Raw genomic sequence first — 27,167 nt, 5'->3', positions numbered from 1 at the left:
CAGTTTTGTTTTTGTAAATGTTTCGAGTCCATTAAAATGCAAATATTTCTAATCGTTTTCAACATTCCTTTAACAATAGACATTCTTTATGTTCCCTTCATTTTGGCATCTTTATATGTTAGAAATACTTTTTATCAAATTAATTATGCCGTTATATACAGAATTATTAGCCCTCATTTCAGCCCACTTTTTTTTAATTTTTCCCAAATGATGTTTAACAGAGCAAAGAAATGTTCACAGTATGTCTTATAATATTTTTTCTTCTAGAGAAAGTCTTATTTGTTTTATTTCGGCTAGAATGAAAGCAGTTTTTAATTTTTTTAAAATCCATTTTAAGGTCAATATTATTAGCCCCTTTAAGCTATATATTTTTTTCGACTGTCTACAGAACAAACCATCATTATACAATTACTTGCCTAATTACCCTAACCTGCTTAGTTAACCTAATTACCCTAGTTAAGCCTTTAAATACTAGTGTCTTGAAGAATATCTAGTCTTATATTATTTACTGTCATCATGACAAAGAGAAAATAAATCAGTTATTAGAGATGAGTTATTAACACTATTATGAGTAGAAATGTGTTGAGCAAGTCTTCTCTCTGTTAAACAGAAGCTGGGGGAAAATAAACAGGAGGGCTCATAATTCTGACATCAACTGAATGTCAAAGAACATTTGTAAAAAAAAATGCAATAAAAATAAAAACTTCATTATTTCCCAAATCTCCTACAGGAAGAAACTATACTATAGTAAATGCTATAGAGATTTTGAACCATACTTTAGTAAAGTACGTTTAAAAAATTTGTTGTGGAAATTATGTAGTTGCCATAGTAACACTCCAATAATATTAATGTATAATATTTATAATAAAAAATAAATATTACATTATTACAAATATTAAAAAGCAAACAAGATACCTAATAATAGTCATAATAATTTGGTCAACAAATGAGCCAAGAAAGAGGCGTAGATACTATGATATATACAGTGTAATACACTTTACTATAGTATGGTTCAAAACCACAAGTATTGACTATAAATTACTGCCATATTTTTTCATGTGGGCTTTTGGGACTGATTTTTGTGAATGTTCAATGTGAAAAAGTGAATTCTGTGCAAGGAAAATGATTTTATTTAGATTGAAAACTTTTCAACCAAACAACATATATTGATATGTGTGTTTGAATAAAGTTATGCTTTTATTGGTGTTATTTAGTGTGTTTATGTCATATTTAATGTCGAAATATACAAATATTTTCTCATTTTGTTTTGACCAAAAATGGTTTATTGTTCGATTAAACATACAAAACCTGCGCTCATTATTGAGGAGATACAACATCATTTACAGAGTTGGAAGATGCACGACAAAATCAAGTCACTTCATACATTTCATACACCACTGTTTGCCCCCTTATAAGTGATTCATTAAAAGGAATCGAGTCATAAAGAGCCATTCATTTTATGAATCGAACTTGATTAATTATTTACACCTTTCTGTCGAGTCGACCTGTAGTTTCGCTGAAGAATAAGCAGGACAGCACGTTTGTGTAATATTTTATTCCACTCGTTGATTGTGAATGTTTTGGACTGCTTCTGGTTCATAGTGCGTGTGGATCAAAACTTTTCCCCTCATAACCAAAATAATATCGCGAGACGAGATTTCCGTTCTCCCGCGTCAGTTTCTAATTCTCGCTTCCTCGCATGTTGATAGATGTAAATAAACTCTGAACGATCTGATCTATACACCATCATCAGCAGGGACAAGCACCGTAACTCAGCGTGACCATGGCGGAGAGTGTGTCTGAAAGCAGCGTCCAGTGCCCGGTGTGCGCGGGTTTCTTTGAGCCGAGCAGCATCAACCGTCACCTGGACGCGTGTTTACAGAGTCCCGCTGATCCTGGACCACCGGCCAAAAAAGCCCGTATTAACTCCGCCGACAGCCGTACTTCTGCTGTCTTCTCCATGTTCCAGAGCCGACCGAGAGCATCAGACGCCCCGGCTGCTGACGGTGGAGAGAGCGCTGCGGGCTCCGGAGCTCCAGCGGCGGCGGTGCAGCCTCCGTATCCAGCTGAAGTGGCTCCTCCGGCGGCCTGTTCTCCCAGAGCGCTGCGCCTGAAAAACCAGAAGCCGCTGGCGGAGCTCCTGAGACCGAGCAGCCTGGAGGAATATTTCGGCCAGAATAAACTGATCGGGGAACAAACCCTGTTGAGATCCCTGCTGAAGTCGCAGGAGATCCCGTCTCTGATCCTCTGGGGTCCGCCAGGCTGCGGAAAGGTCTCTGGTTTGTGGTTCATTCACTTATTTATAGTACGGTGTCTTCTGCACGGATATTGAAGTTGGTTATATATTCACTCATTCGGACTTTCTCCTTAATAATATAATTTCATAAAAGTATTCGAATGCCAATGACCATCAAAGTGCTAATAAATAGTGCTAATGTTGTTTTGAAGTCATTCTTACATGTCATTTCAGACCAAATATAGTCAAAGTACCATGGTAAACAGTATAAAATGCGAATATAAAACCAACTTTACCTCAGTTATTTGGATTAGGAAGATACTCAGAAACTTGTGTTTTAAATAAAACACTGTCTAAATAATTTTGAAGATGATTATATAGATTTAAAAGTCCACTAAGTCAGAATGTGCTGATATATTTTTATTATAGTGCAGTCTTAAAAATGCAATGATTGTTAAACGAGTGTTTCTCATCCATTATTACCCTTATTATTTTCTAAAGAGTTTTTTTAGTTAAACTATCTCGATTAAAACAGTGAAGCCTGATGATTCAGTAGCATTTCTGTTTATATTGATTTATTTTGGTGTGTAAAACTCCTTTACAAGAGTAAAGAATTGTCAAATTTGATCTATTTTCATCAATAGTTTTTACTATGAACTAAATTGACCATAGTGTATAAGTGTGTAAATGTGAGTGTATGCGTGTTTCCCAGTACTGGGTTGCGGCTGGAAGGGCATCCGCTCCGTAAAGCATATGATGGAATAGTTGGTGGTTCATTCTGCTGCGGTGCCCCCTGATCAATCAGAGCAAAGCCAGAAAATGAATGAAACAGCATAATTCTTGAGGGTTTTTTTGGGGGGAAGGGGAGGGGGCTTAATTGTTTGATGTTCAGTCCACTTAAATTTGTAAAAACGAATACATTAACTTAAATCCTTCATGGTGACCCAACACAAGTCGATTGTCTGGATCGCAGCATTCGTTACAGGGAGTAATGAAACTTGATTTTTGAGTGAAAGGTCATGATCTGATGATGGTTTTGAATATTCTCATATTGTTTGTTTGTTTGTTTGTGTGTTTGTTGTTTACAGACCACTTTGGCTCATATTATAGCCAGTTCTATCAAGCAGAAAGGCGCGGGCCGCTTTGTGACACTGTCGGCCACCAGCGCTTCCGTCAGTGATGTGCGCGAGGTGATAAAACAGGCCCAAAATGAGCTCCGTCTGTGCAAGAGAAAGACCGTCCTGTTCATCGATGAGATTCACCGCTTTAACAAATCACAGCAGGTCAGTCCAGTAAATATTGGGATATTATGATCCGCCAACTATTCCAGCATATGTTTTACACAGCGGATGCCCATCCAGCTGCAACCCATCACTGGGAAACATCCATACACACTCATTCACACACACACTCATACACTACGGCCAGTTTAGTTGATCAATACCCCTATAGCGCATGTGTTTGGACTGTGGGGGAAACCAGAGCACCCGGAGGAAACCCACACCAACACGGGGAGAACATGCAAACTCCGCTTTAAGACATTTAAAGTCAAATATATTTACATATAGTAGTCTGTATGTGTAAATATCATTGAAAGTGTAATTATTTGTGTATGCAGGCCGCCGGTACACTTTATCCTCAACAGCAGTGCCTGTGAAACTGAAGTACACCCAATAATATACATCTGTAAACGCAGCAGACAATAGAGCAGCCGAGAGGAGACCCTCACTAAAATCTAAAATAAGAGTCTCGTATACACACTGGAATTTATTGTGCCTTTTTATTGTGTGCTACAATAGTAGCTCTGACTCCTAAGCTGGAAACTTAACAGATGGAGGATTTTGTCGTGCTTTATCTGCATCACTCAGTCATGACAGACTAATGCCGAGTGCACACTGCACAATTTTAGCCTTCATTTTCGCTCGCCGTCAGGTTTGGTAAAATCGATGACAAAAGTTCTTCGATTATACAATGTATGTTGTATGTAAAAGTTTGCCTTTTATGAAAATGACAAAATCGCGCTACATTTGACATCGCGCTGCTTCGCTTACCAAGAAAACGCTGTTATTACTGCTGCTCTGCAGGCGCCCCCTGCTGGAAGAGAGTGAGTTAGCATTTCTAACCAGTGCTAGGCCTGTCATGATATTTATTTTTTGTTGTATGATATATTGCACCAAAATATATTGCCATTTATTTATTTATTTATTAATATTAGTATTTATATTTATTATTGTCAATTTAAGAGCATTTTATGCCAGAATGTCAATATAATATCATCCCAGTGCAAGTACACTCTTCAAAAGAACACATCATATTTTATTCTTAAGAATATTTCACCTAATTATAGTCATTTTAACAGTTTAATAATCAGGTATCGCTATCAGAATGTGAAAATGCATATCCTTAATTAATTATAAATGTTAACAAAAAAGTGCAAGGCTGCGATCCCTGCTACCAGATTTATTTTCAGTCGTCAGATACCCACTGAAAATATACTATAGTAATTTATAGTAAATACTAGTGTTTTTAACCATACTGACACCTCTAATAGAGAGAGATGTTGCACAATCAGCTAAAATGTAGCTAGAATAATTTATGTATGAATGTATTTTGTTTATGTATGCAAAAATGATTGAGGTTATGTCCATGTGTTGTGCGATAAGTCTATATATTGATTATTGTAACAGGCCTAACCAGTGCTATGTCTACTGTTTTATGCAGAGTTCACACTAAACGATTTTAGCCCTGATTTTTAGCCAACATGTTTTGTGAAATCTCAAACACCTGAAATTAATGCCAAATCGCTGCTTGTTCATGAGAGCTACAATCACAAAATGCCATCAGAGAGAATTGCACATGTGTCGCAGATGCCTGTGAAATATTTGGCTAGTTTAAAAAAGTTAAACAAAACCAAAGTCATGTGCCTTTTATGTTTATAAAAATAATACATGTATTTTTTAATATATTACAAAAAATATTTTACAAAAGCTGTTTTATCCTAAAAAAAATCAAAGCTGAATATCTGTATTATATTCCAAATTTGAGTAAAATGAGCTTTCAGTAGTATTTAGTTTGGCTGCAGTACCAAACATGACCACCAGGTGACCTTCAGTTTCCATAAATGACCATATAAGAGCGCCCTCTGTATTTAGAGGAATATGAACTATTTTTCCATACTTTTAACAATATTTCTAAAGTAAATATAAAATTCTAAAGTAGTATGTGCAGTTCAGTGGTATTTGATTTTAATTTAGCCTCTAAAAAATATCAAATGTGGATTGCTGTAGCAAAGTAATGCTTTACATGTACGATGAGTGTTGCATATTAATAAATAACTGTTGCTCAATAAAATCTTTCAAAAATCAGTCACCAGATATGGAAACTAGAAGTGTTAAGCTTTCAAATGACATTGTCATGACTGCTTTACGTTTAGACGTAAAGTTTAAATTAGATTATGGTTTAAATATGTAACTTAAAGGCTCCCACAGGTTGTAGGGTGAGAGTAAATGTGTTTAATATAATAACAGTGGTAAAAAAAATACGCATTCAGAAGTCTAAGAGCTTTCCAATGATATTTAATTTGTCATGATTAGATTCGGATTTTATTCAGTGATGTAAACTTAAGCATCTCTACAAACGTTAAGGAAGTTAACGAAGAACTCGGTGTTCACTCATCCTTTCTGAAACCAAAACAAAATCTTTTATTTACTTCTCTACAAAATGCTTCTTGATTTAACAATATTTGGACTAAAAACAAGACCAGAAGTCATGTGCCTTATGTTTATGAAAATAAGACAGTAAGTGTTTGTTTGTGTATGTGTATATATATATATATATATATATATATATATATATATATATATATATATATATATATATATATATATAAAACAAAAAATATTTTACAAAAGCTGTTTTAGCCTAAAACTGACAGAAAATCAAAGCTAAATATCTCAACAAATTATATTCCAAATTTGAAATTGATATCTCAAAAATGAGCTTTCAGTAGTATTTAGTTTGGCTGCAGTACCAAACGTAACCACCAGGTGACCTTCAGTTTCCATAAATGACCATAAAAGTGCGCCCCCTGTGTTTAGAGGAATATAAACTGTATTTCTTCATACTTTTGACAGTATTTGTAAACATAAAATTCTAAAGTAGTATGTGCAGTTCAGTGGTATTTGATTTTAATTTAGCCTCTAAAAAACATCAAATGTGGATTGCTGTAGCAAAGTAATGCTTTACGTCAGGGATCACTAAACTTGTTCCTAGAAGTCCAGTGTCCTACAGATTTTAGCTCCAACCCTAATCAAACACACCTTAACAAGCTAATCAAGGTCTTACTAGGTATACTTGAAACACCCAGGCAAGACTGCTTTATATTTAGACTACAATATTAGGGTTTAAATATGTAACTTAAAGGCTCCCACAGGTTGTAGGGTGAGAGTAAATGTGTTTAATATAATAACAGTGGTAAAAATTATGCATTCAGAAGTCTAAGAGCTTTCCAATGATATTTAGTTTGTCATGATTAGATTCGGATTTAATTCAGTGATGTAAACTTAAGCATCTCTACAAACGTTAAGGAAGTTAACGAAGAACTCAGTGTTCACTCATCCTTTCTGAAACCATAACAATATTTTAGATTTACTTCTCTACAAAATGCTTCCTGATTTAACAATATTTGGACTAAAAACAAGACCAGAAGTCAAGCATGTTCATTATTCCAGCCCTCACCTGTGATACTTCTCCACTTTAGGGATGCTGGGTATCTTCTCTTGTCTCCCCATGTTTTATTCTGTTTCTTCTTTAACTCAGGACACTTTTCTGCCTCACGTGGAGTGTGGGACGATCACTCTGATCGGCGCCACCACAGAAAACCCGTCGTTCCAGGTGAACAGTGCTCTTCTGAGCCGCTGCAGGGTTCTGGTTCTGGAGCGTCTGTCGGTGGAGGCGGTGGGCTCGATTCTGCGTCGTGCGGTGGATTTTCTGGATCTGCGGATTCTGGATTCTGATGCGGAGGAACGGGACTCTTCAGAGATCTGCTCAGAGTAAGTGTCTGTCCTGCTCCTGTTATTATAGCGCGTCACCCGAGCCAGCTTCAAAGTCCTCATCCGTCTCGTTCTGATGATTTATTGGCACGCTGGGACGCTGGATTGGTAAGTAGGGCAAACATTTGTCTCCTGCCTGTGAACTGCTGCGGATCAGGTTTTAGGAGTCTGGAAGCATCCGCATGTTTAATACAGACGTGTGAAGCCGGGCTTGAGTTTCAGTGAACCCAACGCTCTCATTGTTTTATAGGAGTTTAATGTGATAATGAGGATTAAACATAGCTGGGATGGACAGGAAAGATCTGTGAGATGGATACAGCGCTCAGCATAAGTCAGTGTAGGCTAGCATTTTGGTGCATTTAAGCAAAGCATATTTCTGGAGTCTGTTATGATGCATTGAACAGCATCGTAATTCTTGACAGTTTTTAATATTTAGATTTTTAAATAAACATATGCACATTTATATGTATTTATTTATGTATGTATTATCATCTTTGCATCAAAAAGTGAACTCCTGCGTGTGTGAGGTGTGTGTAATGCAGTGTGTATGGGTGCAGGACAGTAGATCTGACTTTATTCTCCCCTCTGGCTGCCGTTATCAGTCTCACACTATTGTTTTCCTCCTTCTGATAGTCTTGATAACACCATCCTGGAGATTTTCTGTCATTATTTCAGCAAATATAATTGTAAACAAATGATTTGTTGTACTCTCCCATTTACTGCGCTCTGAGTTTACCAATTATAGCTAAGTTTCCATCTAAAGATGCGAATTAAATTTATGCGCAAAACTGGATTAGCGCATAAAAGACGTGCGAGTAAAGCAGCGTTTCCATCCAACAAGTCAAAGAGAACAAAATGGTCACTTCCTGATTAACTGGCGCCAAAAATCACCAGTATAAACAGAATTAGCTGTGTTAGGTGAATATTTTCCTTATTTATTAAATGTCTTGCGCCTCAGGAGAAGATGCCGACACACGATGAACACGTGGTGGCGTTTGAAAGCATGAGACTCAGAGCACAGATGCTTTTAATTCTGGAGGTCATTAATAATATAATCACACTAATACTGAAATGGTTCAGGTGTTTTAGAATGACCAAATCAACATTTCAGATGTGTTACAGTGTGCTCAGCCTGCAGGTTCATCCATTCACACACATTTTCATCATCACATGACCTTATTAATGCACATGCTGATATTTGTTTGGTAAAAGTGTTTCCATGGTAGTTTATGCGAATCTTCTGTTATTGAGTTAAAAGTTTATCCTAGTCAGTAATGCGCAAACGATTTTTATTCGCATTTACAAAACTTATGGGTATCTTGGCGTTTCCATCAACAGACATTCAAAATGCGCATAAAAATGGAGAAACGCACATGTGAAAACGCTTCATTAAGTGAGTTTTCCCTTAAAACTAGCAATATAATCTGCTAATGGAGTAAACAAAATCAGTTTGTTTTCACTTTGACATAAGATGGCAGATTATTGTGCTTGTTTTAAGCAGAACTCATTTCATTTTGACTTATTATTTCTGAAAACAATAACATGGGTCTCATTCACTAATAATTGCATGTGTCTTTTGTATTAATACAAACTTCTCACTGAAACTTTCCACGTAATTAGCAACACGTGCATCTGTGCATGAGTTTGTTCTTAAACTCGTTCGTCTGTTAATGAGGTTAGTGTTCCGATCTGTTCTAAATGAGCATCCCAGTGCATGAGGTTAGTAATGTACTCAATACACACCCACACAAGCTGTCCACAAAGCTCCACGTGTCCAGAGAAAGACAATTATGGCACTGTTACCGTATGATTTTAAGGTCATGCATGAACTGGAAGCTGTGACCTTTTTTTGAGTCTGTATTGTGATGCAGTTCCTAGAGAAACGGAATACTAAATGAGAAAACAGTGGGCGTGGCTTGTTATTCTACTGCGAGCTGATTGGCTGTAGTAAAGTAGGCGTTTCATTCTGAAAGATGGGGAAAAGGCTTTGAGGAGAGTTATTACAACCTAATAGACTCCTGCTGCTTAGCATTTCTGTTTGTTGTCATGGCAATGTCAAAATTGGAGGGGCGTGGTTAAGGATATTAGCCACGCCCAATACCTCAGACTGACGCGCATCTTCAGATTTTAATTTTAGATTACAAGAGCAAACTGTTCAGATTTTCTTAATGACATGCACAGATGAATTGTTCAGCACGAAACCGTCAATGTGAGCGAACAAAATCAGTATGGTTAGTTTAGATTTCGTGTGTACTTTAGGTAAACAAAGGCAGTGTGGTGCGTCTCACGTTATTCAGAACTGAAAAGTGTGTTCGGTGTGATCGTCCACTAAAGCAAACATATCTGTGCACTCTTTAAAGACATGCTTTCTCCTTAATCACACGCCACAATGTCTTCAACACAAGCTGAAACGCAATAATCACCCTTTCTATATGGATAGATCAGGTTGTTGTTTATTGTATCTCTAATTATACATTTTACACACGCGCACACACACACACACACACACACACATACATGAAAAATAAAATGTCATATTTATGATTGGACCTCTAAATCAACTGTATTATTATGAAGTCCCCTGTATGCACGTTTCACTTCTAAATTTGTGTGTATGCTTGTTTAGTAAATGAGACCCAATATTTTTGCTTTTTTAATCCCAGTTTCTTTGCAAATCCTGTCCTGTGGGTATGTTTATACATGTTACTATGGAGACATGTTAATATCCACCTGTCAATCAATATTAGTGGGTGGGGAAAATCACACTTCTACATCACATTGCGGTGGGCCTCGAAATCACTGGGATTTGGATCCTATTTTAAGGTCAGGAAATTTTATTAAAGGAGACTTACTGTGTTTCTATCACTCCAATATGACTGCATTAACAGCTCTTATTTGGAAAGAATTCATCATTTAGCTTGAGTTGGATAATTCTGAAGGGGATTGAATCATTTGTATTGATGTAACCAACAAAGCCAAGATGCAAATTAAACAAACTTTAAGGTCTTAATAGTATTCAGGTACAGAAATTGAATAAGTAAATCTAAAATAGCACTATAGTCTTCATCATATTAATAATTCCATCAAATTTACCTTTATTAAAGTTACAAATTGGCAGCACGGTGGCTCAGTGGTCAGCACTGTGGCCTCACAGTAAGAAGCTCGCTAGTTCGAGTCCCGGCTAGGTCAGTTGGCGTATATGTGTGGAGTTTGCATGTTCTCCCCGTGTTGGTGTGGGTTTCCTCCGGATGCTCCGGTTTCCCCCACAGTCCAAACACATGCGCTATAGGGGAACTGATCAACTAAAGCTGAAGTGTGTGTGTGCTTGTGAATGAGTGTGTATGGGTGTTTCCCAGTACTGGGTTGAAGTTGGAAGGGCGTCCGCTGTGTAAACCATATGCTGGAATAGTTGGTGGTTCATTCCACTGTGGTGACTTCTAAAATAGGGGCATATCCTCCTGTGACGTGACTATTGCCACATTACGATATCAATACTGAAACGATATATCCTGCAGGCTTAGTGTAGTGTGTACTGTATAGGTGACTATTAGTATTGATGCAACTCACTTGGACCTACGTATTAGGGATAAAACACAGTGGAAATGCCCTAAAAACTGAGCCATATACTGAATCTAACCACATCAAACCCTGCAATGGAAAACCCATATTGACTGCTGTAAAAGTGCCGTAAGTGTAAATCTATTTTCTGACGTGCGCATCATGTGAAAGCGCTTCACTTACATCTGGTTTCTGCTTCAGATCAGGCCTAATGGCAGTTTCAGAGCGCGTGATATTTCTGTCTGTTATGATAGTGAGAGTGGCAGATTATGACTTCTGAATTCTTGGCTTGTCTTGGATGAGAAACATGTCGAACTGCACGTCGCTTTCTGACTACTCAGTGCCGAGTTTAGCGGAGTTTGGGATGTAATTGAGAAGACCAACCAGCGAAACCAGAGCATAAACTAATAATGGCAACTGAATAGGACTGCGCAATATAATTAAGTTCTATAATGAAGAGTTAAAGTCATCATTTTTCACCCTACTGTGAACCTTTTTCTTTCCCACATGATGTTTCTCAGATGCAGGAATTTCTCTCAGTATTTCCTCTAATATTTGTTCTTCTGGAGAAAGTCTTATTTGTTTTATTTCAGCTAGAATAAAAGCAGTTTTTAATTGTTTTAAAGCCATTTTAAGCTCAATATTATTAGCCCCCTTCAGCAATATTAGTGTTGGATTGTCTCCAGAATAAACCACTGTTATACAATGACTTGCCTAATTACCCTAACTTTACCCTAATTACCCTAGTGAAGCCTTTAAATGTCACTTTAAGCTGAATACTAGTGTCTTGAAGAATATCTAGTCTAATATTATTTACTGTCATCATGACAAAGAGAAAAGACATCAGTGATTAGAGATGAGTTATTAACACTATTATTAGAGATGTGCTGAAAGTTCTCTCTCTGTTAAACAGGAATTGGGGGAAAATAATATGCTATTAAACATTTAACAGGAGGGTGAATAATTCTGACTTCAACTTAATATTGTATGGACAAGATGCCTCGAAGCCTCAAGAGATTGTGCACCATTAATGCAATCCAAGTCCTGTGAAGTGATGATGCCTGAGGACTTCTAATGGTCTCCATAATCCTAGACCAGGCCGTATCCTGAGCTGATGATGTGGTGATCATGGAGAAGTGGAGAGCATGAGACTGATTCCTGAAAGACCCCAGTATGAACGAGTCTTCGCATTGATCCTGTGGATCAGCCTGAACACCCGCTGGTGACCTACTCACACCTGCAGCTTCTCCACGATGGACGTCCAGCGTTCTCCAGCCTCCAGCACCTAGACTGCAGCTCTGTAGAGGAAGTTTGGCCAGAGGAGAAATGATCGTGCTCAACTGAGCCTGGTTTCTCTCCAGGTTTTCACTTTAGTCAATTGGTGAAGTTTGTTCCTCCACGGTCACCACTGTCCTGCTTGGTTTGGGACTTGTGGAGCTGCACATGGATGGATTTCCTCTTCAGCGTTTGGACTTTCAGCAGTGAAGATTAAACCACAATGAACTACATTGTAAAAGCACTACAGACATAAAGATGAACTGAATTGAAGATTAAAAGTTATGCTTAATAGTTTATATCGTGGTGTCACAAAACACATTAGTGATGGTAATATATTTTCATACTTTATATGAGTGCAGTATTATACTCAATAACATTTATCCGTCTTTTATGTTGGGCCTGTAATCATTAGTTTTAGAAAAGTATTTCATATTTAATTAACATTTATTCGATATTTCTATATTTTTAATAAACGTTTGCCCTGCAGTTGTAAATAATGCTGTACAAAATAAAGCAGATTTATCATCTACAAAGCAGGACTCCTCTTGTGTGATTGAGCATCCTCGTGTGTATAGTTGTACTGACACTATGCTGCTGTGCTAAATCCAGCGGTTCTGAAACATGCAGTGTTTTAAAAACGTGTTTAACTTCTGAAACTCATTCCTGAGCTGCAGATGACCTAACCCAGAGGAAACCCACGCCAACACGGGGAGAACATGCAAACTCCACACAGAAATGCCAATTGACCCAGCTGGGACTCGAACCAGGGGCCTTCTTGCTGTGAGGCGACAGTGCTACCCACTGCGCCATATTAATTTACATTTGCTCAAGTAAATAAATACACTCGATGATGGGCTAAAGATCTGTGGATTTCTGTGAGCATATATATATACATATACTGTCTGTATGTGTATATATATATATATATATATATATATATATATATATATATATAAAGAGTGAACATTTACTTTAAAATCATCATTAAAAATCATTGAATTCAAATTTAACAGCGTATTTAGCGATTAATAATGTTTTGAAGTAACCTCCCGTTCAGGTTCCCAGTATGGTGGGTCAGATTTGTATTTATTTACTGGCGTGTATGTATGACACCTCTATAAATGTGGGTCAGATGATGATGATGACCCAGTTTATGATGACCCAGAGCTCCAGATACTCACGTCTCCATCCATTTGGTGTGAACGATATCGATTTCCTCTCCATCTGGTAGGACAGTCTGTTCCTCTCTCGCTCTGCCAATACTAAAAGAAACCTAGACCATCAGCACTTTATCAACAATCTGCTGAAGCCCGGGGTGTGAGTCTGTGGTCCGCTGACCCTGAACCCTAAATCTTGTTTATGTCATTAGACTGGGCTTATGACGGGGTCAGGTTTTCCTGTTGTGATTAATTGCTGAAGCTTTCATTACGATATTATCACCAAGCTGCAAAATGGATCAAATTAACAGGCGCGTAAATAGACGCGTGAACATTTTGAGTTTACTCTTCATTTGCGCATCAGATTCTCTTCACAGTAGGGCGGGGCCTCTGTCTGCCCGGTGACTCCAGTTTCATTGCTAATGGCTAACATTGATTTTATTGAGACAGTAGCTGTGCTTTTAGTAAGGCTGAAAACAGTAAGGCTAGTTTTGAACAGCAGATGGCGCTCGAGGCTAGTTTATAATAGCAGGTGGCGCTCTAGGCTAGTTTTTAACAGCAGATGGCGCTCTAGGCTAGTTTTGAACAGCAGATGGCGCTCTAAGCTAGTTTTTAACAGCAGATGGCGCTCTAGGCTAGTTTTGAACAGCAGATGGCGCTCTAGGCTAGTTTTTAAACAGCAGATGGCGCTCGAGGCTAGTTTATAATAGCAGGTGGCGCTCTAGGCTAGTTTTTAACAGCAGATGGCGCTCTAGGCTAGTTTTGAACAGCAGATGGCGCTCTAGGCTAGTTTTGAACAGCAGATGGCGCTCTAGGCTAGTTTTGAACAGCAGATGGCGCTCTAGGCTAGTTTTGAACAGCAGATGGCGCTCTAGGCTAGTTTTGAACAGCAGATGTCGCTTTAGGCTAGTTTATAACAGCAGACGGCGCTCTAGACTAGTTTTGAACAGCAGATGGCACTCATTAATTAACTCCACTCCATCGCCCCCTGTGGTTGCAAATAACAGTACAATGGCGAGTGCGTCAAGTATGACAGCCTCAGCAACTCGCGGCTGTACGTTAATAACTGTGATGGTTGGGTTTAGGGTTGTTGTAGGAATAAACATTAGTTACTGTGATGGTTGGGTTTATGTGTGGAGTTAGTGTAGACGTTAATAAATAATGGGCACAGCGCCATCTTGTCACGACATCGTTTTGACATGTGGGTCTCCATAACTTCATGTTACGCCTCCGTCTTGCAGTCCGCGGACAGACTCTATTCCAGATGTCCGCTAAAGTTCAGACGCTTCATCTGGAAGAAACCATACGGAAGAAGAGCCTTTCTTTGCAGTGTAATAGCAAAAAAAAGAATGTTTGTGTATAAATATTCAAAGTAAACAAAAACCATTTAATTCATGAAATATTTTATTGCAAATGGGGATTATGAAGTACAATATTGGACTCTTTACAATAAGGTCTCTTAGATTTACACACTTATTTGCAGTTACTATGTTTATAAATTAAGTTCTTAACTCTTCTAAGTATAAAAGTACCATATAATGTTTGCAGATATTCAGAAACATGTTCAGTGAGCAGTGTTTATCTGAAAAACAAGTTCTGTTTCTGAATGTCTCTTTGTTTTGATCTCTGTAACTCCACCCACTGCCAGTCATATTTCAGCATTCCAGTTTGCCTTGGTGACCAGCGGTGTATTTCATTTCAGTCATGAAGGCTCTCAATGTATGCAGACGCAGCTGATGATTCAATGTCATCACATACATCCACTCCACTCAACACACTGTTTTCTGCTGTTTGTGTGTGCAGAGCGCAGGTGTGTGTGGAGCAGAAAGCGCTGGACACACTAGCACATCTGTGTGATGGAGACGCTCGAGCCGCTCTCAACGGCCTCCAGCTGGCGGTGCAGGCGTGTGTGTTGCAGACCGGCTCCAATCACAGCAGAAGCAGCACATTAGTGCGCGAGCAGCACATTAAAGAGGGTCTGCAGAGATCACACATTCTCTACGACAAAGCAGGTACAGCGCTTTACACGTGTTCATCCATCAGTCACACATGTTAACAAATATTGACACACTGACTCCAAAACTGTAAATGTAAATTCACATGTAGTGTGTGTGTGTGTGTGTGTGTGTGTGTGTGTGTGTGTGTGTGTGTGTGTGTGTGTGTGTGTGTGTAGGTGAGGAGCACTATAACTGTATCTCAGCCCTGCACAAGTCAATGAGAGGATCTGAAGCAAACGCTGCCCTCTACTGGCTGGCCCGAATGCTGGAGGGCGGCGAAGACCCACTGTACGTCGCTCGCAGGCTAGTGCGATTCGCTAGTGAGGATATCGGTGAGTAGCTGATCTGCGTTAGCTTCACGATGATGCAGTACAAGAGATGGGGTAATGAATATATGCAGTACGATTTGTGGAGCGTTTTTGGAACAAGTTTTTAATAGTGGATGCGCTCTATGCTAGCTGCAGATGGCGCTCTAGGCTAGTGTTTAACAGTGGAGGACACTCTAGGCTAGTTTATAACAGCAGATGGCGCTTTAGGCTAGTATAAAACAGAAGATGGCGCTCTAGGCTAGTTTTGAACAGCAGACAGCGCTCTAGGCTAGTTTTGAACAGCAGATGGCGCTCTAGGCTAGTTTTGAACAGCAGGTGGCGCTCTGGACTAGTTTTGAACAGCAGGTGGCGCTCTAGGCTAGTTTTGAACAGCAGGTGGCGCTCTAGGCTAGTTTTGAACAGCAGGTGGCGCTCTAGGCTAGTTTTGAACAGCAGGTGGTGCTCTAGGCTTGTTTTTAACAGCAGACAGCGCTGTAGGCTAGTTTATAATAGCAGATGGTGCTCTAGGCTAGTTTTTAACAGTAGATGGTGCTCTAGGCTATTTTTAAACGGCAGATGGCACTTTAGGCTAGTTTATAATAGCATATGGTGATCTAGGCTAGTTTAAAACAGCAGATGGCGCTCTAGGCTAGTGTATAACAGCAGATAGCGCGCTAGACTACTTTTGAACAGCAGATGGCGCTCTAGGCTAGTTTATAACAGTAGATGGCGCTCTAGGCTATTTATTAATTATTATTACTATTGTGATTGTAGGTTTCGTTGTAAGGAATCGTATCCAACAGCGTACAGCTGTTTATAAAGCACACAGCGCCATCTGCTGGTAAACACCTCAGAGTCTGAGAATTGTGATCTATTCTCTGATCATCTGATCGTTCTGAATTATTTCTCAATGTTTCCACAGTCCTGTACAGTAGTATCACAGAAATGATCAATGGTCAAACCTGTTCATTATATGCCAAACCATTTGATGAAACATTAGTGTATTGTGTATAAATATTAACGTATTGTGTGTGTTGTGCAGGTCTGGCGGACCCTGTGGCTCTCAGTCAGGCTGTAGCAGCGTTTCAGGCCTGTCACTTCATCGGCATGCCCGAATGTGAGGTAAATACAGCACTGCTATTGTGTTCTTATATACAGTCTATAATGCAGGTTTAATTTGATTTGTATGTTTAAAGCCTAAAGGGACAGTTGTTGAAGACCTGTTTGAGTTTTTGTGTTGTTGTTGTTTTTCCACAAAGATATTTTGAAGAATGCTGGAAACCTGTAACCATTGACTTCCACAGTAGCAGATGCTATAAAAGTCAATGGTTACAGGTTTCAGCTTTTTATTTCTTCTTCTTCTTCTTCTTCGGGTGGTTTGTCAAACCCACTCACCTGTGTGAGGCACACTCAGAAATGTACAGTGTTTGTGTCTCTTTCTGTCAGTGTGATCTGTATCTCCTCTCGAACACTTCCAGGTTATTCTAGCCCAGTGTGTGGTTTATTTGGCCCGAGCTCCTAAATCTGTGGAGGTTTACAAGGCTTATAATAACGTTAAGATCTGTCTGAGAAACCATAAAGGCCCGCTCCCATCTGTTCCTCTTCATCTGCGCAACGCTCCCACCAAACTCATGAAGAATCTGGGATACGCTAAAGGGTACAAATACAACCCAAACTTCAGCAGGCCGGTGGAGCAGGAATATCTTCCAGAAGAGCTTCGAGGAGTCAACTTCTTCACCTGGACGCCCTCGGATTACTGAAACATAAAAATAACATGCTCTTCTTAATACGTTTGTCTCGTTTCTTGTTATAATATCTGAAAACTCTTAAATCAGTCAGCATTTTCTGGACAAGCACAACATATAGTGTTGTTTTCATTAATAATGAGTCAAAATGAATGAGTTTCTCCTTAAAACAAGCAGAATAGTGTGATCTCAAACTGAAAACAAGATCATTTAGCTTGTTTTAAGGAAATTCTCACTTCATTTTGACTCGTTATGTCTGAAAACAAGACGATATGTTGTGCTTGTCCGGAAAATGCTGACTGATTTAAGAGTTTTGAGGTATTTGCTCTAGAAACAAGACAAACTGTAAGTAAGAGGAGCATTATTTGCAGTGTGTGACTGAGAAATGGACTCTTCTAATTGGCTTCTGCCCTAATCACTGTTGCTGTATCTGATTATTATTATTACAGTATTTCACAGCCATCATCCTAATCATTACTGCAGAATTCTGCATCGTTAATACTGCTAAGAACCATTTTATATTATACTACTGTTAATGTAAATAAAATGGTGAATATAAAATCACCTACAATTGCAGACTGATTTTTGTTTCAGGTAAGACTGCAGTGAATGGAGTAGTTCACTAGTGGAGTAAATGTGTTAAACGTGGCCATTATTCAACAGTTGTAAGGATTTCCACGATATTTAATTACTTCCGCCCAGGGCCGTTTCTATTGAAGATGAGCAGCACCATGTTGGTGTTTCAGAACATCTCATTTTTACAAGCCCAACGCTCAACCACCAACCTGGAGGACCAGGACACACACTCATACACTACAGCCAGTGTAGTTCCTTAATTCCCCTATAGCGCATGTGTTTGGACTGTGGGGGAAATATGATATGTGTTGGTTTGCACTGAGTCTCAGTTCTAGAGTTCAATTTCAGACAGTTTATTTTATTTTCTGCTGCTGCTTTCAGTAGTATGGCAATAAATATCATTTAAAACAGCATTCAAACTCGCATTATTAGCATTTAACACTGAATAAAGCACATGAGCTGTACCTGAGGGGGTCATTGTCATTCATCCTGTTGTTCAGCTGTGAGAAACTGAAGCAGTTCTAATATATAAATTTCAGGTGTTGGTTAATAGGAAATGTCTTCCATATTAAAAGAAATGTTATCCTATCGTGTGTCTTTGCTTTTAGTTAGATCATGGTTTAAATCAGGATTTAGGCTCGACAGTCAGGCACACTGTTCTTGGTCTAGTCAATCTGGCAACCTGCACTTGCATGTGTTTTAAACCAGGAGTGCAATACCTAGTGCAACCACTGGGTGTCAAACTTACATACTGCAGCTTTAACATTTCATTGAAACATTTAAATCTAGTTGGCTTTTTGTAGTCCTCAATTAAACAAAGGAACACAGGGTTACGTTAAATTTGGCCACAACCACCACCTCATCATCCTCCCTTACTTTTCAGATGGGATGGTGGGCCAACTTTGGGCATCTCTGAAATAAAGCAGTGTGTTTGCTACTTGTTGTCTTATTAGCTCAGTAAAATCAGCGTGCATTGAGACTATAATCCTTTTCTTCATGTGTTCAGAATAATGCGAATATTACTTAACGTAAGCCAAAGCCATCCTGCTTTGTGTGTTCCTGCATTCTCTCATCAGCTCCGGACTCGGCGATCATTTTAATTAAGCAAGTGTTTTTTTTAAAAGCTAATTAAGCAACTCAAATATGACTTAATTATCTAAAGTAATGCATAACTTTACTCTTTACTCTTTACTTTACTTAGAAAAGTAACATTATTACATCACTGTGGATGTTCAATCACCTCTACTCTCCAGTGTGAACCTTCATGTGCCACGTCAGGCTTCCTTTATGCGTGAACGTCAGTGCACAGAGAGCGCACTTGAACGGTTTCTCCCCAGTGTGGATCCTCAGGTGCTCATTCAGGTGTCCTCGATGAAGGAAACGCTTCCCGCAGTAATGACAGGCAAACGGCTTCTCCTCAGAGTGAGTCCTCAAGTGAACATTGAAGTATCCCTTATTGCCGAACTTCTTTCCGCAGTGAGGGCAGGTGTGCGGCTTCACTCCAGTGTGCACTTTCACATGTTCATTAAGGTGTCCTCTGTGGATGAAGCTCTTTCCGCAGTGATCGCATGCGTACGGTTTCTCTCCGCTGTGCATCCTGAGATGAACACTTAAGTATCCCTTGTGATTGAACGTCTTTCCGCACACTTCACAAGTGTAGGGTCTGTCTTTAGTGTGCGTCCTCAAGTGCTCATTGAGGTGTCCTTTATGAATGAACCGCTTGGTGCAGTGTGGGCACTTGTGAGGGCACTCTTCAGCGTGCGTCTGCATGTGCCTCTGAAGGCTTCTAATGCACTTGAAGCCTTTCCCACACTGGATGCATGTGAAGGGGTTTTTCTGCATGTGTGTTTTGGTGTGCACTTTGAGCGTTTTGGTGTTCTTTAACTTGAGTCCGCATTGTTGGCATGTCCAGCGCTGCGGCTGTGTGTGACTCTTCATGTGCCACGTGAGGCTGGATTTAAACCTGAAGCGTTTTGGGCAGCGTGTGCAAGCGTAGGGTGTTTCTCCAGTGTGGACCCTCATGTGGTCGTTCAGGTGTCCCCTGTGGATGAAGCTCTTCCCGCAGTGATGGCACCCGAACGGCTTCTCCCCGACGTGAGCCTTCAGGTGGATATTCAGGTTTCCTTTGTGGTTGAATGTTTTCCCACACTCTCTGCATGTGAAGGGTTTCTCCCCGCTGTGGATTCTTCTGTGGGATGTGAAGTGGCTTATGTACTTGAAGGATTTTCCACAATCGTGACACGTCGTATCGCCCTTTGCACGTCTCTTTCCTGAGTTTCTGAAAGGTTTTTCTTCAGTACTGAAATCTTCAGGTGTCTGTATGTTCAGGTCTTCGCTTTCTTCTTTCACATGTGGACCTGTGAATTGTTAGAGAGAAAAAGAAACGCACAAAAAAAGTTCATTATTGATCCATTTATTTATTTATTTTTGCTTAGAGCAGGGGTGTCTAACGTACAGCCCGCGAATGGGTTTAATCTGTCCCGCGAGATGATTCTGTACAGTATAAAAATGAGCTGCAATTTTTCAATAAAAGAAACTGCTGTTCCAATTGTGTCCACTATCCATATATGGTCAAAAAGGACCTTCTGACGATATGGGGTATTTTATTTACTTTACGTTTTTTTTACTTACCATATACCTATTATGTAGATATCAGAGAACAACTTAACTTATTGAACCAATGCAGTATATGACACCTTTAAGCAACACGCAAGACTTTTTAATAATAACAATCTTTATATTTATGAATACAGGTATTTTCGAGGACGAAATTGTGTTTAATGCATACAGTGAAGTAAAATGTGCATTTCATCATGAATCAGTGTGGTATTTTTGTTGTAGTTTTGATAGTATTGGGCTAGCTTCCACTGAAGAACGGACACTGACCCAGCAGCTCCTCGGTTTGCTCTTCTTTGACTCTGCAGGGCTCTGGAAAGATGATGAACTCCTTAATCTCTTCTTTAATCACAAACTCCATGTTTATCCGCTTCACCTGCAGTTTACAAACAGGATTGTTTATTAAAATGGCCGCGTGTATCCCCGTCCCCTGCACAGAAAACATTCATTCATTTTGGCGCCATTTACGATACCAACAGTAACACAAAGTCAGAATTGACGCTATATTTCCTGTCGTTAGCAAAGCAGAAACATATATCAGCATTATACTGCTAGAATACACTGATAAAGCAACTTTCAACCATGTTTTACACACCTTAAACTCGGGATGGCGTCCCAAAACACAAACACATTCCTCTGTGGAATAAACAGCACGGAGCGGAGAGTCCTGGCGCTCACGTTGTGACGTAATGACGCACAGCTGATAAAGGCAAAATAAAAGGCCTCTTAAACTTTTTTTATTATTATTATTATTCGTTTGATAATAATTGTTGAAATAAAATTATCCCAAAAACACACATCAAAGTGAGTGTTTTATTTAAATGTTTACGGTCTAACTAAAATCTATAGTTTTAAATAGTCTGTGTGAATATTCCACTTCAGAATCATGCAAATGTGTGTGTGTGCGCGTGTGTGATTAAATGTATATTATTATAAAACAATATGGTCATCGGGGTTGAAATCAGCATATTTATGATACATAAACTGACTTCATGGATATATAAAGGCAATATTTTCTTAACATTTAAGCATTAATTTATTCGATTTTATCACTAAAATAAGAAACTTTAGGGCTGTTATCAATCAACTGAAATTGATAACCAAATTCACTGCAGAAAAAGACAAAGCTTCTTAAAAAAGTCTTTAATGAAGCTCTGGAGTAGCATGAATGTGTTTACATGGCAAAATCACTGCGTAAATAATGTTATGAGATTGTTCATGCTCAATTTGATTCCACAACCACTGGTAGACAAATGATCTGTTTATGCAAAAATATATATGAAAGCAAAAGACAGAAGGTCACAAGCATTAAAATATGTACACAAGGTACAGAATGCCAATAGAAGTCAAGATAACTGTATTATCATTCAGCAATCATACAGGTTCAGAAGAGGCAAGTATTTTATTCTGAAAAACTAAGGCATGCAGTGCAAAAATATTTACAAAATATTACAGCTAAAGTCAACTTGCCTTCAGAATATAATGAAATGTAGGCTCCAAATGGGAGCAATTTAATAGAAACACCAATAAACATCTCTTATTAGAACCAATTTTTCTTACGCTTTCTTTTTTTTGGCACTGACAGTTCAATACAGTAACATAAGAAAAATTAAATAAAAAGATATATATATATATATATATATATATATATATATATATATATATATATATATATATCTCAATGTTTATAATACAAGTTCCTTAGTGAATAATAATAAAAAGGTTCGTGTATGAACACTGCAAAATCACCCTTGGAGCTCGTATTTTTAAATATCTATAAGGGTTTTTTTCATCTGCTGGTAAAAAAACAATTCAAAAGGGAATCGCAATGCACTCAGAAAGTCTCAGAAATCAATCCGTATGCACTTTCAGGCGTGCCTTCAAATGCACAGCTAAAATATGATTTAATATTTGTACTAATTTTATGTTTTGTGGCAAGTAGCCATGTAATAACCTGAATAAAGTACATCCAGCCGGTTGTTCACTTCACATCAGGTTGGCGATAAGCCTTTCAGGCTTTATTCTGCAATAACCTCCAGGATGTATTTTATATACACTTTACTTGCTCAACGTAGGTTCAAGTGGTGTGTGTAAGGAATTGAAGGCAATCAGAGTACATTTGTAAATCATGCAGAGCCATCTGTTGATTAAAAACTAACCTCAGAATCCATGCAAAGGCAAATCGCAATGCATTGGGAAAATCTCAGAATCATTTTTCGAATGCATCGATTTAATTAAATTTTTTCGCCCGTGTGTATTAGTTGCATTTCTGCAGTGTGTATCCGCCGATGCCTGTTTAAGTAATTCACTGTAAGCTTTTCCACACTCCGCACACATGTGGGATTTGTCATTCGCGTGCGTTTTCTGGTGAGATCTTAACCTTCCAATTAATTTAAAGCTTTCTCCACACAGAACAATGTTTTGTCAAAATTGTTTTCTTTTTTGTGGCAAGAACCCATAATGGGGATAAAGTACATCCAGAAGGTTGTTTTCACAGAATAAAGCCCTTCAGTCTAATACAACAGTGCTCCGCTTCGTCGGGCTGCTGATAAGCCTGTCTGGCTTTATTCTGAGAAAACAACTAGACATATATTTAATATATACAGACTTTACTTGCTTATTTTAGGTTAAAATGCTGCATGTAAGGAATTGTACGCAATCAGAATACATTTGAAAAGCATAAAGCGCCATCTGCTGGTAAAAACTAACCTCAGAATCCATTCAAGAGAGAATCGCAATGCATTCAGAAAATCTCTCCATATGATCAATCCTCTTCAGGTGTGCCTTTAAGTGTTGAGCTACAATATAACAGCATTTTGTCTCATTTTTATGCTTTGTGACAAGTAATAAACAGGATAAAGTACATCCAGCTGGTTGTTTTCACAGAAGGGTTTCAGTCTCGGCTTCACGTCAGGCTGTCGATAAGCCTTTCAGGCTTTATTCTGCGATAACCTCCTGGATGTATTTTAAACTTATTGTAGGTTCAAGTGGTGTGTGTAAGGAATTGAAGGCAATCAGAATACATTTGTAAACCATGCAGCGCCATCTGTTGGTAAAAACGAATCTAGAATCCAATCAAAATCAACTCGCAATGCATTCGTAAAATGTCCGAATGATTTCTCGAATGCATCCATTTATTTAATTTCCCCCCTTGTGTATTAGTAGCATTTCTGCAGTGTGAATCCGCTGATGCCTCTGTAAATAACTCGCTCTAATAAAAGCTTTTCCACACTCCAGACACACGTGAGATTTCTCACTCGTGTGTGTTTTCTGGTGCGATCTTAAACTCCCAACTAATTTAAAGCTCTCTCCACACACCGAACACACATGCGGTCTCTCATCCGTGTGCAGCTTCAGGTGCGCCTTCAAGCGCGCCGGCAAAATAAACCTCTTCCCGCACTTATCGCAACTAAAAGGCCTTTCTCCGGAGTGAATGAGCAGATGCATTTTATAAGTGTTGCCCTCCGCAAACCTCTTCCCGCATTCAGGACACTCGTGCAGCTTCTCTCCGGAGTGATACTTCATGTGCACATTCAGGCTTTTCTGAACGGTGAAACTCTTCCCGCACTGAAGGCACGAGTACGGTTTGACTCCGCTGTGAGTTCTGGAGTGCGTCTTGAGGTGTCCTTTGCACTTAAAAGTCTTTGCACATTGCGGACAGGCGTAGGGTTTCTCTCCGGTGTGGATTCTCATGTGATCCTTGAGCTGTCCTTTATGCGTGAAGCTCTTCTCGCATTGAGGACACTTGGACGGTTTCTCCCCCGTATGGATCCTAATGTGAATCTTCAGATTTCCTTTATGAGTGAAGCCCTTCCCGCATTGAGGACAGATGAAGGGCTTCTCTCCGGTGTGACTGCGCATGTGCCGCTTTATATATCCTCTATCCGTGAATCTCTTCCCGCATTGATGGCACTTATACGGCTTCTCTCCGGAGTGTGTTTTCACGTGATTCTGCAGGATGATCTTACGAGCGAAGCGCTTTCCGCACTGATGGCATGCGAACGGTTTCTCTCCGGTGTGGATTCTCATGTGACTCTTGAGGTTTTCCTCATGTGTGAAACTCTTCCCGCATTGAACGCAAGTGAGCGCGCTCTCCTCCGTGTGCATCTTTGCGTGTATTTTAAGATTTCCTTTATTAGTGAAACTCTTTCCGCAGTGGTTGCACGTATACGGTTTCTCTCCGGTGTGAATTCGCATGTGAACCTTCAGACTTCCCTTGCATGTTAACCCCTTCCCGCAGAGATCACAGATAAAAGGTTTCCCCGTGTAGTGAATTTTAACGTGATGTTTAAGGTATTCCTTCTGCGCGAAGGTTTTTCCGCATTGACCGCATATGAACGGTCCGTCCTCCATGTGAAGTCTCATGTGATACCGGAGGCTTGCTTTATGAGTGAAACTCTTTTCGCATTGAGGACACGTGTACGGTTTTTCACCGGTGTGCGTTCGGACGTGACATGTGAGCGTTCCCTTACATGTGAAACTCTTCCCACATTGGATGCACGCAAACGGACGCTCCCCCGTGTGGATGCGCATGTGTACATCAACGCTGCCTTTACAGGTGAAGCTTTTCCCACATATTGGGCAGGTGTGCGGCTTCTCTGAGCTCTGGATGATCGTGTGATCCTCCGAGTCTAATTTGCGAATGAAACTCTTCTCTAGAGGGTTTATTTTGATGCAATCTTTGACGTCACTTGATTCTTGACGTTCCTCTTTTATTTCTGTGTGGTCTAAAATTGAAAACACATTCACAAAAATAAGATCAGGATGAAATAAGACACACTAAAGTCAAATCCAATTAAAGAGATGCTGAACGTTTGGTTCTAATTTCTCTAATATTAAATTATTATTAGTATGAAAATAATTTGAAAATCCTACAACTCTATGCAAATTAAGAGCGACAGACCCATATAGAAATCTAAAACATGGAAATATATGTTAATTAAATATATATAATACAAATTTTCATGTTGAACTTCACATATATATAAGTATATTTCATATATGCAACCTATATTTCGAAATATGACAGCTTATGTTTTATTTCAACCATTGGAATAATGAAATATGTGCATATTTGTTCAAACGTACACTCGCCGGCCACTTTATTAGGTACACCTGTCTAACTACTCACTAACGCAAATTTCTAATCAGCCAATCACATGGCAGCAGATCAATGCATTTAGGCATGTAGACATGATCAAGACGATCTGCTGCAGGTCAAAGCGAGCATCAGAATGGGGAAGAAAGGGGATTTAAGAGACTTTGATTGTGGCATGGTTGTTGATGCCAGACGGGCTGCTCTGAGTATTTCAGAAACTCCTGATCTACAGGGATTTTCACCCACAACCATCACTAGGGTTTACAGAGAATGGTCCGACAAAGAGAAATGGTGTGGGGGAGATTTTCTTGGCATACTTTGGGTCCAATAGTACCAATTGAGCATGGTTTCAACGGCACAGCCTACCTGAGTATTGTTGCTGACCATGTCCATCCCTTTATGAGCACAGTGTCTCCATCTTCTGATGGCTACTTCCAGCAGGATAACGCACCATGTCATAAAGCTCCAATCATCTCAGGCTGGTTTCTTAAACATGACAATGAGTTCACTGTACTCAAATGGCCTCCACAGTCAGCAGATCTCAATCCAATAGAGCACCTTTGGGATGTGGTGGAACGGGAGATTGGCATCATGGATGTGCAGCCGACAAATCTGCAGCAACTGTGTGATGCTATCATGTCAATATGGAGCAAAATCTCTGAGGAATATTTCCAGTAGCTTGTTGAATCTGTGCCGCGAAGGATTAAGGCAGTTCTGAAGGCAAAAGGGGGTCCGACCCGGTACTAGTAAGGTGTACCTAATAAAGTGGCCGGAGAGTGTATTACATATAATTATATGATAATATATGTACACATATATACAATTATAGCTAATATTTTAGATTGGTCTAATACATATTCTTACTGTAGTATCCAGCATAGTGAACTGATAAAGTTACTGTAATGAATACTGTAGTATACTTTAGTTTTTACTAGAGTAAACTGTGGTGTATTGTAGTATAATATACCTTATAGTTAAAAAACTGTAGTATTGGGTTATTTGTTTTCTTTACTACAGCTGTTGTGTTACCATAGCCACTATAGTATTAGCCCAACATATTTATTCAAGTACTTTACTACAGTATGGCTCAAAAACACTGTTATATAATATAGATTACCACAGTATTTATTCGTGGGTTATTTAATACACCTATCTCATAAACGTACGCGTATATTAGGTGAGGCAGAATGTGGAAGGCTGTAGTTTCAAAGGATTGAAACTGAATATCACTCATTTAAAGTCATTATTAATTAGCAATGATCATAAATGTGCACTAACCTCTGTCTTCTTCCTCAGTGTCTTCATCCTTCACTCGGCAGAGTTCTGCATCACTCGTGTCCACAGTCTCCATTTTAATAAACTCCATCTTTACAGGAGTGATCTAGAGCTCATTCTTGACTAAAGCCTCCTGTTAATATATACAGAAAGGATAAATAATCATTATATTATTAATCGTGTGCACAGAAATCATCACTTTGTCGCTTCTGACTAACGTTAGATGTCATTGTTTTAGAGAAAAATGCCAACGGACAATGCTGCGGGACTCT

At 39.1% G+C, this 27,167-nt stretch overlaps 3 protein-coding genes across 3 annotated transcripts; 1 reads left to right on the top strand and 2 right to left on the bottom strand.

Moving 5' to 3' along the window:
* Positions 1-1,502: 1,502 nt before the first annotated feature.
* Positions 1,503-17,894, top strand: wrnip1 (WRN helicase interacting protein 1). Its single transcript, XM_056470383.1, has 7 exons — positions 1,503-2,272; positions 3,325-3,519; positions 7,055-7,287; positions 15,084-15,292; positions 15,454-15,609; positions 16,628-16,707; positions 17,064-17,894. Exons 1-7 carry the CDS (start codon positions 1,784-1,786, stop codon positions 17,343-17,345), a joined length of 1,644 nt encoding a protein of 547 aa, XP_056326358.1. The 5' UTR covers positions 1,503-1,783; the 3' UTR covers positions 17,346-17,894.
* LOC130239295 (gastrula zinc finger protein XlCGF57.1-like) lies at positions 14,667-21,195 on the bottom strand. Its single transcript, XM_056470390.1, has 4 exons — positions 21,118-21,195; positions 20,793-20,898; positions 19,147-20,263; positions 14,667-17,341 (listed from the first exon to the last, which is right to left on the bottom strand). The coding sequence occupies exons 2-3, from the start codon at positions 20,881-20,883 to the stop codon at positions 19,149-19,151; spliced, it is 1,206 nt and encodes a 401-aa protein (XP_056326365.1). The 5' UTR covers positions 20,884-20,898; positions 21,118-21,195; the 3' UTR covers positions 14,667-17,341; positions 19,147-19,148.
* A 1,037-nt stretch (positions 21,196-22,232) lies between these two features.
* si:dkey-33c14.6 (gastrula zinc finger protein XlCGF26.1) lies at positions 22,233-27,153 on the bottom strand. Its single transcript, XM_056470346.1, has 2 exons — positions 26,899-27,153; positions 22,233-25,249 (listed from the first exon to the last, which is right to left on the bottom strand). The coding sequence occupies exons 1-2, from the start codon at positions 26,984-26,986 to the stop codon at positions 23,661-23,663; spliced, it is 1,677 nt and encodes a 558-aa protein (XP_056326321.1). The 5' UTR covers positions 26,987-27,153; the 3' UTR covers positions 22,233-23,660.
* Between the last annotated feature and the right edge of the window lie 14 nt (positions 27,154-27,167).

This window comes from Danio aesculapii, chromosome 2, assembly GCF_903798145.1.
Source record: "Danio aesculapii chromosome 2, fDanAes4.1, whole genome shotgun sequence".
Classification (NCBI taxonomy): domain Eukaryota; kingdom Metazoa; phylum Chordata; class Actinopteri; order Cypriniformes; family Danionidae; genus Danio; species Danio aesculapii.
Note: the sequence above shows the minus strand (reverse complement) of the source record. Positions and strands in the feature narration are given on the sequence as shown.

Coding starts and splice junctions, on each gene's coding strand:
- LOC130239295 (XM_056470390.1), bottom strand. CDS start 20,883: ATGGAGTTTGTGATTAAAGAAGAGATTAAGGAGTTCATCATCTTTCCA. Junction 20,264..20,792: donor GCAAACCGAGGAGCTGCTGG/GTCAGTGTCCGT, acceptor AACAATTCACAG/GTCCACATGTGAAAGAAGAA.
- si:dkey-33c14.6 (XM_056470346.1), bottom strand. CDS start 26,986: ATGGAGTTTATTAAAATGGAGACTGTGGACACGAGTGATGCAGAACTC. Junction 25,250..26,898: donor CACTGAGGAAGAAGACAGAG/GTTAGTGCACAT, acceptor TTTCAATTTTAG/ACCACACAGAAATAAAAGAG.
- wrnip1 (XM_056470383.1), top strand. CDS start 1,784: ATGGCGGAGAGTGTGTCTGAAAGCAGCGTCCAGTGCCCGGTGTGCGCG. Junction 15,610..16,627: donor ATTCGCTAGTGAGGATATCG/GTGAGTAGCTGA, acceptor TGTGTTGTGCAG/GTCTGGCGGACCCTGTGGCT. Junction 16,708..17,063: donor TCGGCATGCCCGAATGTGAG/GTAAATACAGCA, acceptor GAACACTTCCAG/GTTATTCTAGCCCAGTGTGT.